Genomic DNA, 13,716 nt, shown 5'->3' on the forward strand with positions numbered 1-13,716 from the left:
TTTGTCTTTCTTGTCTGTGTAGTACACTTTTATGTATTTTGCTATATGTATTGTATTTATTGTTTTGTTTTTATTCCTTGTGGTGTACTGCTGTATTTTATTTATTTATTAGGGACGTCGGACGCAAATTAGCCGCCTGGCTATAATCCGGCATATTTACAGCAGTAGGCCTATTTCTTTTAGTTATACTAATGTTCATTAATATGCACTGTCCCTATTCAAATAAATGCTATTATTATTATCTCCAAAAGACATAAAGTTAAACATGAAACACTCTTTTTCAATATTTTTGAATCAATATCAGTGTATTATTTTAGTTTTCTACAGTTTCAGAGTGAAAAAGGGAAACAAAGCAGCAGCCTGCAAAAGAATGGGAAACCCAGGAGACTTGAGCTCTCAGAGAACTTTGACCAAGGTATCAGACAAGATATTTACTATTTACACAGTGTGATAGTTTACAAAAAAAACATAGTTTAAAATGTAAAGGGAATGTGTCATCTGTAACTTTATGCATTTCATCTTCCACTTGTTAAACTGTTCACATTAACAGACATTTAGACAAACTTTTGCATGCCATCGCTGTACAGTAGCAGCAGTAGTTGGTGTCTGTTCCCTCCAGAGCAGCAGGCGGCGCTGAAGCTCCGATCCAACTCCCAGGAAGAAGAAAACAGCAGAGGAGCTAATGCTAATGCTAACAGTCAGACGTCAGATTACATGTAGCCAGGCGGCGGCTAGCATGTAGCTAGCGCACATTGTGTTGACTAAAAGAGGCAGAAATAGTTCGTACAGGCTGCAGCTGTCGGACGGGATACACGAAACTTTGGAAAAAATACCGCGCAAAGGTGAGTCACGAGACCGGCTAACTGGTTTCCTTAGCTCGTAAAATGAAACCAACGTTTGTGCTAAGCTAATGCTAATGCTAACTAGCACAACATAAAAATTATCTTTATTTTTTAGATCAAATTAAAGTCGCGGGACAAACAGTCGGTGCTGCAGTGTTATCTCTGTTTGCTACTTTATCCGTTAATGTAGTTTAATTCCACATTAGTTATTAGCTTTTTAAAATAACGGGTTATAGCTACAGCTAACGACAGATGTAAACAAAAGACACTGCTAATTTGACTAGCATGAGGTAATAACAGCTTTAATATATACACAACATGTTACAGAAATGTTTAATACAATTGTTGATAATTTAATTTACTCTAAGACAAAGTCCTGGTTTGCACCTTACGTTTCTACATAGTTTATTGCTGAAATATTATAACTACAGGATGTCTCTCTGTTAACTCTTTTTAAAAAATATATTTGTATACCCATGTTTTATGTCGTTTTCTATTTCTATATTTGCATATTTAATTATATATATATATATATATTTTTTATTATTATTTATTTATTTATATACAACATTTAAAAAAACAACCCAAGTTGAGCAAAGTGCTGTACAACATAAAACCCATTTTATTTTTATTTAAAGACGGTGCTGCAGTGTTATCTGTGTTGACTACCTTATCCGACTATGTAGTTTAATTCCACATTAGATATTAAATATTAAATGTAACGTGTTATATCTAAAGCTAACGACAGATGTAAACACAACTCCCCCTGACTGCAACAACAGCTTCAGTAAAACACAGCCTGTTACAGAAATGTTTAAATAAAACAGTGGGTAATTTAATTTATGTCTGAGACGAAGTCCAGGTTTGAACCTTATGTTTCTACATAGTTTTATAGTTGAAATATCATGTTGTCATGTAGTGAGGATGATAGCAAAGTAACAACATACATGGTTATGAACAGATGACTGCAGACCTATGTGATTGATTGATTGATACCTTTATTGAAACCTTTATTTATCCTCATAGGAAGACTCAGGTGTCCGAAACAGCAACATTTAAAAAAGGAGAAGCAGAAGTACAAGTAAAGGCACTCAGTCATTAAAAAAAAAAGATAATTGGTTGAAGAAAGGTAATTTGCTACTAAGGTTAATAGATAAATAAATGAAAGGACAGCATGAGAGGCATAACCAACTTCTGAATAAGTATTACAAAGTCAAGATCCAATTTATTTCTTCCTCTTAATTCATAATGTTTAGTTTTTGTTTATTTGCACATTATGTAGCCAACATAAAAAACAATGAAAATAGAGAAGTTAAACATTGTCCAGGAGAGGTGGAAGCCCAAAAAAAGGCTTATGAAAATACCTCCCCTGTGTAAAAACAACAGCGGTTGTCTTCAAAGTCAGAAAAAGATTATAATGCAAAAATTTCATCACAACAAGGCAATTTACATACACAATGAACGATGAAGATTAACATGTGTGCATCAAAAACTGAATTATTTTTGTATATATATGTATGTTGTATTATATATATATATTTTTTTTTAATGCTGTGTCTGAGCAGATGCAAGCAGGTGACCCTGTGGTTGGAGCATCTATGGGAGTCGCTGGTGCCCAAAGTCGCTCAGAGGACGAGGAGTCACTGGGGGTGAAAGATGTGAAAAGGACAGCGACGCAAGCATTTGGCAGCGGTGTTCCCAAACGTAGAAGTTCCTCCAGGTTTGTTGTCGTGCTTTATTATGAACTTTAAACCATCGGCCATCAGCTGTGTACAAGACAAGTTAGACAGCTTTAATAAATCTTGATAAAACTACATCCTCAGGTCAATAAAGAGGAAGAAGTTTGACGATGAGCTGGTGGAAAGCAGCCTCGTGAAGTCCTCGAGTAGAGTCAAAGGCCCGCCTGTCATCGAGCCTGTTCGCTGTTCAGGGAGCGAACCTTCATCGAGTGAGAAGAAAAAGGTTCGTATCAACATTGAATCCACAGAAACCATCAGGAAGAGAAGTAATGACTGAAAACTGAAGTAGTAGAGCTCAAGGATCATTTCTGCGTCTTTGATTCTGTCTCTCAGGTGACAAAGTCAGGAACTGCTCTCACGCCGCCGCTCACCATGGTAATAAACCCTGCACCCATCACCAAAAGAGTGAAGAAGAGCAAACAGCCGCTACATATAACAAAAGACCTCGGGCGATGGAAACCCACCGACGACCTGCTGCTTATTAATGCAGTGTTGCAGGTGAGTAGTTAAGGTTAGGTTAAATAGCTTATAGAGGACCTATTATGCTCATTTCAGGGGCTTTTAATGTGATCTTGGACACCAGTGGAGCGCTATAGAAAGTTAAAAAATGCCATAACTATTGCGTACAAACTGTCTGTGCACTGCAGAGTGACACACCTCCTCTCACATTCAAGGAAGTCGTCTCACTCTGTATCCAAAAAGTACAGAAATTGACTTGTTTACTATTTCAGCATATTAAAAAATGTCGACCTCATCCATACAACCGTTCGTTTTGGACCCAGACAGCGAAAACACAAACACGCAGCCTGAACCAATGTCGTAGGAATGACTTTTGTGAGACGTCTCTGAACGGTAAACGCTAAAATCCACCACATCTCATATTATTATCATCGTACGGTTCGATATAACATCAACCTCCGACTTAAAATCTGCAGATTATTTACCACTGGGCGCTGAAGCCAGAGCCAGACGGCCAGTTGCCATATAGAAAACCTTCCGTCAACCTGTGACTGTGTTTATTTATTTGTACATGGATTCCCGTTAGTTGTCACTTTTGTGAGGACCATTCTTTTAAAGACGTTTAAAGACAAACAACTTTAAATCACAAGATAGTCAAGATAGTTGAACAATTAGGTCAAACTACATACACTATCAACAACAATCCCTTATAATTATAAAGTACAGCAAATAGGATAAAAGGCTTTAAACTAGCCTAGCTTATTAAAAGCTGGTAATAATTTGCTCAAAATATGATTTCTTCAAGCACGACACCTTTCTCGAGTGTCTTTTTGAATCTTGATTTATTATCAAAGTGAGACATTGGAAAAAACGTTTCAAACTCGAGCGTTTGCTGTGACTCAGAGCTCCTGAAACTTCAACACACTCCTACCTCATGATACAACACTTCCACGTCCTCCAGAACAACAAGTATCCAACATTTTAAACATATTTACAAGTCTGAAAAGCTGGAGAAGCATATTAATAGGTCCTCTTTAAACTAGTACAAAAAGAGTCTGATTATTATATGAACTACCAGTGTCAGACATGAGCACGGCGTGAATCTTTGTGTTTGTGTGTTTCTCTTTGCAGACCACAGATCTGACCTCGGTTCATCTGGGCGTCAAGTTCAGCTGTCGTTTCACTTTGCGGGAAATTAAAGAGAGGTGGTACGCCCTGCTGTACGATCCCGTCATCTCAAAGTAAGAGACTTTACCTTCCTGTCCTCAGTTTTTTTTGTTTGTTGACAACCTTATATCTTTTTATCACCTCTAAATCTCATTCTTGACGTTGCTTGTCTGTGTTTCCAGGCTGGCGTGGCAGGCCATGCGGCAGCTCCACCCGGAGGCCATCGCTGCCATTCAGAGTAAAGCTCTCTTCAGTCAGGCTGAGGAGGCGCTGCTGGCCAAGATCGGCTCGGTACGTTGATTTATTACCTTAAAAAGACAATTCCAGTCAAATTCAACCTGGGCTCTAGTTTTCTAATATTTTAGCTCTAAAAGAATGAATCTGAAGAACGTCAGACGTCTTCAAACACACACCATGTGTAAGGCTGAAAACGCAAAAGTCTGCTCCGATTGCTACGACCTGTGGAGGGCAGCGTTACGATGGCTGGTGTTAGGGCTTTGACATTTGCCCCAAAAAACATATTCGAACTGTGTTTGTTTATTAATATTAATATTCTAATATTTATTGATAATATTTGCTCCATCGGGCGATCCGGTCGCTTCGGGGGGCGATCGGACCGTCCTATATATAGCCTGCGCGCTTCTGTGTGTGTGTGTGTGTGTGTGTGTGTGTGCGTGCGTGCGCGTGTGTGAATGCCAATAAGAAACAGCGCTATGCGGAGATGAATGAACGGAAGACATGCGGCGGTGGTGTATTTGCGACAGTAAAAAAAAAAAAAAAAAAATTTGAAGGAGCTAAATGAATGTAGAGGAAACACTGTATATTTCAACTTCTTCCTCCGTGGTTTGTATATATCTATGGTCGCACTCGCAGCCTTTTGCTCTGCCATTGTTTTTCAGTGAAGAAGTGTGAACAGGCGTCAGGCGCTAACGACGTGATAACGTCATACTGTAAGTACAGGAGCCCCAGGTGATCAATGCTAATGAGCTCGCGTTTCAAAACTTCAACAGGCTGAAAAAAGCCTCGAATCTGGATTGAAAACTACGTTTTCAGGCAAACAACATTTACCAAAAATAATGCTTATTACAGGTTTGAATATTTAGAACTGCCCTAATATTCGTTCGAATATTTTTTTTTATATTCTAAAAGGAAGTTCGATGTCAAAGCCTTAGCCGGCGTACAGCCTGCTGCAAATCAAGAAAATTAAGAATTCTGGGTTGTACAAAGGTGTGCAGACTTAGTGGTGTTGTGTGTTGTGTGGCACGCTGCCACCGAGGCGCCTGGCGTGCACACAACATTGAACCGTCACCGTATGCACGCGGAATTCCACCCCAAAAATGCTTGTCTAAACGCAAAATAAAAAGTGAGAACGCAACGCCACTTTTGCGTTTTCTGTTCAGATCGTTTCCGTGTAAACGTAACATTACTTTTACTGTGAGGGAAACGTTGTGCCTTTGATTTAATCTTCCTTTATTGATAAAACAAAGGGGAGCTTCAGACCTGTAAACATACTCAGCACGAGACTTTGTATTACCGCTCCATTTCCAAACATGTCGTCTTTCTTGAAGTGAACAAACCCTTCGGTGTACGTTTGAAGACATCTGATGTTGTCTGTGATAAAATAAAATTGCAGTTTTGTGGGATGTAAACAACTTAAAGGGATAGTTCACCCAAAATTGAAATCTCACTCATTATCTACTCACCCTCATGTGGACTAAGGGCTGGGAGAAGTTTCAGAGTCCTCCGTGGCTTCTCTGAGTTACAGGGGGTCTCATTTCGGGGCTTCAATACAAGACAGACATTATGAAGGGGCAGCATGGAGATATTTGGATGTCTTTTGGTGTGTCTTTTTGTTACGAAGACAGTTGGTATCCATTTGCAACCGTTATATGGACATGCACTGCTACGCCGAGACCCCCTGTAACTCAGAGAAGCCACGGAGGACTCTGAAACTTCTCCCAGCCCTTAGTCCACATGAGGGTGAGTAGATAATGCAATAATAAATAGCCGAAGATCCGTCCACTCCCATTCTACGCTGCTGTGGCGATGCAGAGACAGACAGAACTGCTGCAGAACAGGAAGAAAATCTGCAGATTCATTCAGTTAGAACTAAAATATTAGGAAACTAGAGCCTCGGGTTGAATTTGCCTGGAATTGTCCTTTAAATTATCTCCTAACAGTGCACATTTAACCTCACTGCATGTTGTTCTGTTAACATTTGTCATCCAACAGACCAGTCAGCCCAAACTGGACGTGTTCCAGGATCTTCTGAGCAAACACCCCGGCGTCTTTCACCCGTCTCGAACACCCAAAAGCCTCCTGGTTCACTGGCAGCTGTTGAAGCAGTACTACCTACTGGACGACCAGAGCGGTGAGCTTCACTGCTCCTATTGGACAGTTTAAAATAAAAACCACCATTAAGGGACATTCTGACATTTAATAGTGTGTTGTCATTTAAATTTGTAAAGTCCTCTATTAAAACATGGACAGAGGGGAAAAACTGCCTAGTTGGAGTGACGACCAGGGAGGTTGAATTACTGCAAACAGCACTCGTGTCCTGGCAGCTTTAGACAGCCATAAAATATATTTTGACTTTTGGTTTTTTCTTCTTTTCACACAACCAAACTATTCAACTCTTAATTTGGCGAGCCAGAGTGCTGGGAGTCTTAATTAAATTACCGCTGCGCCTGCTGGAGTTGTCAAACTTAATTTGACTCGATGGTTGTCACTTTGCTCCTAGTTTTATTACAGTTATTTAGCACGTTAATGATCATGTTTTAGAGCCGACCAATGCTTTTTAGAAGCCAGGCGATAATAAAAGTCTGAGTGGATGAAATCAAATATGCCAAACATCTGTCGTAGATGAAACTTCTGATGCTTTTTATTATTTAAAAAGCCTCCCGGAGTTGGTTTTCTGAAACAATGTGAAACATGTGGTTTTGCTTGTGTGTTGCAGTCCAGCCGCTCCCTAAAGGTGACCAGGTCCTCAACTTCTCTGATGCTGAACAGATGGTCGATGACGTCAAATTAAAGTAAGGCAGTCTCTTCAAGGATAACACAGACACACACACACACACACACACACACACACACACACAAAAAAAACAAAAAACAGTTGTCCATCTTCTCACGGAAATATCGTATGTTCATGGGTTTTCAATGCCGATCATGTTTCTCTTCACACAGGGAGAGCAGAGACGAGGTTTTGGAACATGGTAAGAAACTATCATGAAGAACAACTCAATACAGTTCATATAACTCAGCATAAGTTACAGTGGATGAGCTTTAAAGGACAATTCCGGGCAAATTCAACTCGGGGCTGTATTTTCCTAACATTTTAGGTCTAAAAGAAGGAATCTGAAGAATTTCAGTTTAATTGCTCCTCTTTTGCGGTAGTTGTGTCTGTCCCCGCATCGCCACGGCAGCGATGAATGGGAGCGGATTGAAGTTCCGCTGCTTAGGCTGTTTACATCCCTCAAAGCCACAGACAGTGTCAGATGGCGACTCAAACATGCACCGAGAAGTTTATTTAGGAGCAATTAAACTGAAAATCTTCAGATTCCTTCTTTTAGACCTAAAATGTTAGGAAAATACAGCCCCGAGTTGAATTTGCCCAGAATTGTCCTTTAACCACAGTACAACACAATATTAGATTATTATTATTATTATGGAGAATAATCATAACAAATATAGAAATTATTTTCTCTTTCTTTTCAGAGCTGATGATTTCTGATCGCCACCAGAAAAGAGAGATCAGACAGTTGGAGCAGGAGTTGCCTCGCTGGCAGGTTCTTGTTGACAGTATCACAGGTGTGTAAAGTTTCTCAGACGGCTGTGTCAGAGTCTGGAGGAACTTATTTCTTATTTGTCTGTTTGTTTGTTTGTTTGTTTATTCATTTATTCTCCTCCTGTGTGTCTGCGTCGCCAGGGATGAGCATGCCCGACTTCGACAACCAGACACTGGCGGCGCTACGAGGACGGATGGTACGCTACCTCATGAGATCGCGAGAGGTGAGTGATTTAGTTGTTTAAGAGAAGATAGCCGAGGTTTAAAGGGATAGTTCAACATTTTGGCGAATTGGCCCATTGCCATAATCCCTATAGTCATAGCAGTAGGTTTGTTACCTTTAATTGTCGGTGCAAGATATTTTTAGAATGGCGGAGCAGAGCCGTGAGCTGCTCAGAGCTACGCTACGGAGGCTAATGGGATTTCTTGGTTTCCCTCATCAAACTCATCAAATACACAATCCAACAACTCCACAACGCTCTGGTGGACAAGTTGTGACCTGCACATTCACCACGCTATGAGATAATAACACAACGTTACCAGACAGAGTTGTTTTAGAGGCAAATTCATGCAAAACCGCTGATGCGCGTTGCCTTCAGGGACAGTTTTTCATCAAGCAGTCTCTGCATTTACCTCTAAAACAACTCTGTCTGGTAACATTGTGTTATTATCTCATAGCGTGGTGAATGTGCAGGTCACAACTTGTCCACCAGAGCGTTGTGGAGTTGTTGGATTGTGTATTTGATGATACGACTACACAAAATACACACATCGTAACATGTATGGTAATCCATCGATCCACTCATTGATTATCAAAGGCTTCAAATGCATGACAGGGAGGAGGCTCAGCAAAACAGAGGACCTGACCGGATTCGCTGAATTATAAATCGATGAAAGTCGTATCTTGACATTATGTTTCTTTTTTTTTTCCAAATCTTTTTATTGAGGTTTTCAAACAAGATGACATTAAGTGATATTGTACAATATGGGAAAAAGACATTTTGACATTATGTTTCAAATTAATTATTTCACTCGTAAACCGTGTAATAAGCGGGATAATGTATAGTTCGGAGGTTGTTATGGTTTATTTCTCCATAACAACCTCCGAACTATACATTATCCTGTACTTAAAACTGCATTTTAATTTAATAATAAAAATGATTTCATGATCTTAAACATTTAAGTGTGACAAATGTGCAAAAAAGTAAGAAATCAGGAAGGGGGCAAATACCTTTTCACAGCATTGTATTTTCCATGTGATACTAATTATTTTTTTGATTCGTGGTCCTACAGATTACGTTGGGAAGGGCGACGAAGGACAAACAGATCGATGTTGATCTGTCGCTAGAAGGACCTGCCTGGAAAATATCAAGAAAACAAGGTGATTAAGGCTGTAACGTCACATACCAAACACCTGAGAGAAGGAAAAACAACAGAACCAAAAGCCGGTGAAACATCCGTGTGGAGGCAACGCTGACAGACTGAACAGCTTGTACTTGTACAACCAGTGGAATTAGGTTCAGGCTTTGTTCCTGTTGCGTAGGTCCTGGTTTAACTAAAAAGTCCCAGCGGAGAGAAGAGTCCTCTCCAGGAATCTTTGGTGTGGGAGGGAAATACGTATAATCAGCTTTGTTTCAGTGTTAAACCGCAGTCAAGCTGCAGCTTTTGCTTTAAGCAGTTAGACAAACACAATCTGCAGAAGCTGCATAATGAAGTGTCACAGATTTTGGATCTGATGTGTGACAGATTTTACATTTCACAAGGTCGAGGTTTTTCATCTACATTTGTTTCTTTTATTGGTTTTAATCTCATGTTAAAGCTTCACAGATGTTTCAACTAACATCATTTGTGTGATGCTGTGGACAGAAAATGTAACTATGAATCATCATCAAGATTTAATTTAAGAAATATATACTGGTACATACTGTACATATACAGACTCCTGCACACTGTGATACTTGCACAAGAGAAATTTAATGGTCACAACATTTCGGTCCTGTGACCTTCTTCAAACAAACAGAAGTCACCTAAAGTAGGCAGCAGCTGCACGCCGGCTCCCAATCACAATGATTGTACAAAAAAATCAATGAATATATAAGCAAAAGATTATAAATACACAAGCAAACAATAATTGTGAACACATGTCAGGTGCACTGCATATTAAAGTTATGGTGCAGCACTGTATGGATTGCTCCAGAAAACAGTAAGAGCCTTTCAAACAGCTAATTTCATCGATAAATGCAAACCAGAAGATATGAGATGAACAAACAACATCATCATGAAACAGGTCATACTGCCACTGTGTACAAGGATTACAAGTGTAGATGAAAAAACCAATGAATAAACATATAGATTAAGGCCTGCAGAATCATTTGTATGCATGTCTATATGTATTTCTTTTTCTCTTTGTCAAATACATGGTGACCTTTATATGCTGTTGACATTCACAGGAATTATCAAACTGAAGAATAACGGAGATTTCTTCATCGCCAACGAGGGCAGACGACCCATCTACATCGACGGCAGACCGGTGCTGTCGGGCAACAAGTGGAAACTCAATAACAACTCAGTGGTGGAGGTGCGTGCTCCGAATAAGACGCATTAGAATGAATGAATGAATTTTATTATTGTGTCAATACAACAACAACAATGCCAGGGTTCAAGGGAAATAGTCAGAAATTAATTAAACAAATTTTCCTGTCTTCTTTTCCAGGCTTTAGAAATAAAACTAGCTTAGTCTTAAACACACTTGAAATTAAACAACCACTCCAGCTTCCACCAACATATTTCAGGGTTTTGTAATTATACCTCCCTCAAATCTTCATACTTTGTTCAATATAAAAGGAGATGAGACTCACTTTCTACTTCATCTAACTCATTTAACACATTTAACATATTCTGCTCTCCTCTGGAATATTTTTTAAAACGACCAACCTCAATGGCCAGAGGAAGACTACCAGATCTCAGATTAGTTAGACTTATTAGATTTAAAAATAAACCACAATATGTTTGTTTGTTTGTTTGTTTGTTTGTTTGTGTGGGACCTAATTGTTCTGTCTCTGTCTCTTCAGATTGCAGGTCTTCGCTTCGTGTTTCTAATTAACCTGGAACTCATCTCACTAATAAAAGCTGAAGCAGCCAAGATGACGCAGCAGTGAACGGCGGCCACCCAGCAGACAAATCGTATATATATAAATATATATATATATATATATACATGTATGTACAGGACGAACGGACCAGTCAGCGATGTCACAAAGAATCAGATCGACATGTGAACAGGAAACGTGAATTATAAACAGGCTACAGCTAAATCCTGGAACAAGATGAGTGACAGGTTTTTACTTGGTGTTTGAACATTTTTCATGTTGTAATGTAGATACTCTCACGGTAGAGCCTTGTTTTTTTCCCTCCCAGTTTTTCATAATATTGTATTTAAATTCTGTAGTAAATCTTTTTCAAGATATTAAACTTGTATACACAACGTGCTGACTGAGGTTTTCTTCACAGTCCAGTCTAATGTTTGGACATTAGGTTTAACATATTAACACAGAACTACTACAGCCTGTATCTATTGAACTGCGAACAACCAATAATAATAATAATAGTCAATTATTTAAAGGTTTAAACAGAGCAGTGAGCCTGATTGTGAAGAGTTGATGCATCCTGTTATAGGAAACCAGTCAGTCTCAACCTCTTTTCTTTCTTTCTCTGAACTTGAACAGTTTGGTGTTAGTAGATGCTTTTATTGTCCAGATGGGGGAGACTGTGTAGTAACACATATATTTTCCTGCAGACACTTTCCAGCGTTCAGGCCTCATGTTATCATCAGATAGAACAACCTGCTGTAGTGACAGTAGGTAGAGCTAGAGAGCTCTGTTGACAGAGACAGCAACTTCTCCACAGAACCAAATATGCACACTGATCTATTTGAAACTAACTCTAATTTTACTCAACTCATAGAACTTGTCTAGATTTTTTAAAATTCTCCTTGTCTAGTCAAGCTGAAATAGTTACATTAAACAGATAATTAACTGCAGAAATATACGAATATACACCGCCCGTCCAAAAAAAAAAGAAAAAAAAATCACCACTTGGATGCGACTAAACTAAGCTAATAGGTCAGAGCCTCCCATTGGATAATTACTGCATGGATGATTATGTTTCAGCTATTTCAACTTATCTAACCCTAACTGATGCAGTCTCATGTCTCAAACAACCATTCCTGTGGTCGTGGAGAAGATGTTCATCTGTTTCAGAAGGGTCAAATTATTGGCATCAAGCTAATAAAACATCTAAGGAGATTAATGAGACTAAAACTGGGTTAAGAACTGTCCAACGCATTATTAAAAACTGGAAGAACCATCATCTTTAAGGAAGAAGTGTGGTCCAATGTGACCACAGAGTCCAGACCTTATATTATTAACCCCATTGACAATCTTTGAACAATTAATGCAACTCTGGACAGAAATAAATGTTGTGACATTGCAGAAGCTTGTTGAAACGATGCCACAGGAAATGCGTGCCGTAATCAAAGTTAAAGGCGGTCCAACAAAATAGTACAGTGTGTGACTTTTTCTTTGGATGCACAAACTACACACGGGCCCAGCGTCTTTCCAAGAACTGGTATTAAAATGGGATTTACACATCATGAAATATTCATGGTTACTTCAGACACGTGATCAGAAAGCAGCCGACTGCTCACAACAGACACTATTGTTCCTGAGCAAACATTTATTTAAGGAGTGGGTAAAGTTTGAGTGTATTGTATTGTACAGTATGTGGAAATAGCTTCTCTCTGAGTCAGTAAGGAACATTATGTCTGTAACAAACGACCTGGATAAGTAGGAAATCCATATTAACCAATTACCTCGGTCCATATCCAATATCCTTCCCTGCGACTGCACAATCGTAGTGTAGAGGTTGGAAATATATTGTCATCAAAACACAGACGGTGAATCTGCTGTTGCCAAAGCAACTCAATCCGAGCTCAGTTAGCGATGTGCCACAGGGTTACAGTGTGTTTTCACTGGAAACCCAGTGTAAAAAACGTTAACGTAAACTATGCAAAGTTTATAGCATAGGTTTAAACACAGGAAACAGACATTTTACTCACCGTTCTTTTGTAATGTTATGTCAGTCTAACGTTAACATGTCATCTGAGGACACTGGAGTTTCAGCAAGAGAAGAAACTTCATTAAAAAAGAAAAGTTTTTTGCAGGATTTGTGGTGTTTATTTGAATTTCTTGTCAGTGTTCCCACTCACCGTCCGTCTTCTATTGTGAATTTTAGTCAAATCTGCACCACATAACATCAGTGAATCATGCTGTGTTTACTGATGTATTAAAATCGTACATTTAATACTTTTATATTCATGTTTTGAGGGAATAAACTGCATTAGATGAGATGCAGAGTGATGCTGTATGCTACAGGGCAGAGAGGTAACAAATATGTTGTCAGGTGGAAAATATGCTATGGGTAACTGTGTCTTAAACAAAAATGCATCTTAAAACATATGTAATAAAATAAATAACATAATTTTCCCCTTCATGCAGGAATGTAAAAGTCAAAACGAGAAATTCTTCCTACTTTCACTTTTGTTATGACTGATTCATTGTGGTCAAATGCTTTTTCCAGTTTGTACGCCCACAGCAGCAGGACACAGTTTCTCTGGTAAAACTGTAACATTTCACCACACACACATCTATCTACTACATTATAG

The 13,716-nt window shown here is 39.0% G+C and overlaps 1 protein-coding gene across 1 annotated transcript; it reads left to right on the top strand.

The window, feature by feature from the left end:
* Nucleotides 1–660: 660 nt before the first annotated feature.
* mcrs1 (microspherule protein 1) lies at nt 661–11,478 on the top strand. The gene is made up of 14 exons (XM_085775680.1): nt 661–842; nt 2,408–2,562; nt 2,666–2,804; nt 2,915–3,079; nt 4,172–4,281; nt 4,390–4,498; nt 6,440–6,578; nt 7,164–7,239; nt 7,394–7,422; nt 7,925–8,017; nt 8,136–8,218; nt 9,288–9,375; nt 10,445–10,572; nt 11,066–11,478. Exons 2-14 carry the CDS (start codon nt 2,408–2,410, stop codon nt 11,150–11,152), a joined length of 1,401 nt encoding a protein of 466 aa, XP_085631806.1. The 5' UTR covers nt 661–842; the 3' UTR covers nt 11,153–11,478.
* Nucleotides 11,479–13,716: the final 2,238 nt, after the last annotated feature.

The sequence above is a fragment of the Trachurus japonicus genome, chromosome 5 (genome assembly GCF_045865225.1).
Source record: "Trachurus japonicus isolate A0001 chromosome 5, Traja_1.0".
Taxonomy (NCBI): Eukaryota; Metazoa; Chordata; class Actinopteri; order Carangiformes; family Carangidae; genus Trachurus; species Trachurus japonicus.

Excerpts from the sequence above, each read along its gene's own strand:
- mcrs1 (XM_085775680.1), top strand. The coding sequence starts at position 2,408 with ATGCAAGCAGGTGACCCTGTGGTTGGAGCATCTATGGGAGTCGCTGGT. Across the intron at positions 6,579-7,163 it reads CCTACTGGACGACCAGAGCG|TCCAGCCGCTCCCTAAAGGT; the intron begins GTGAGCTTCACT and ends TGTGTGTTGCAG. Across the intron at positions 9,376-10,444 it reads GAAAATATCAAGAAAACAAG|GAATTATCAAACTGAAGAAT; the intron begins GTGATTAAGGCT and ends TGACATTCACAG.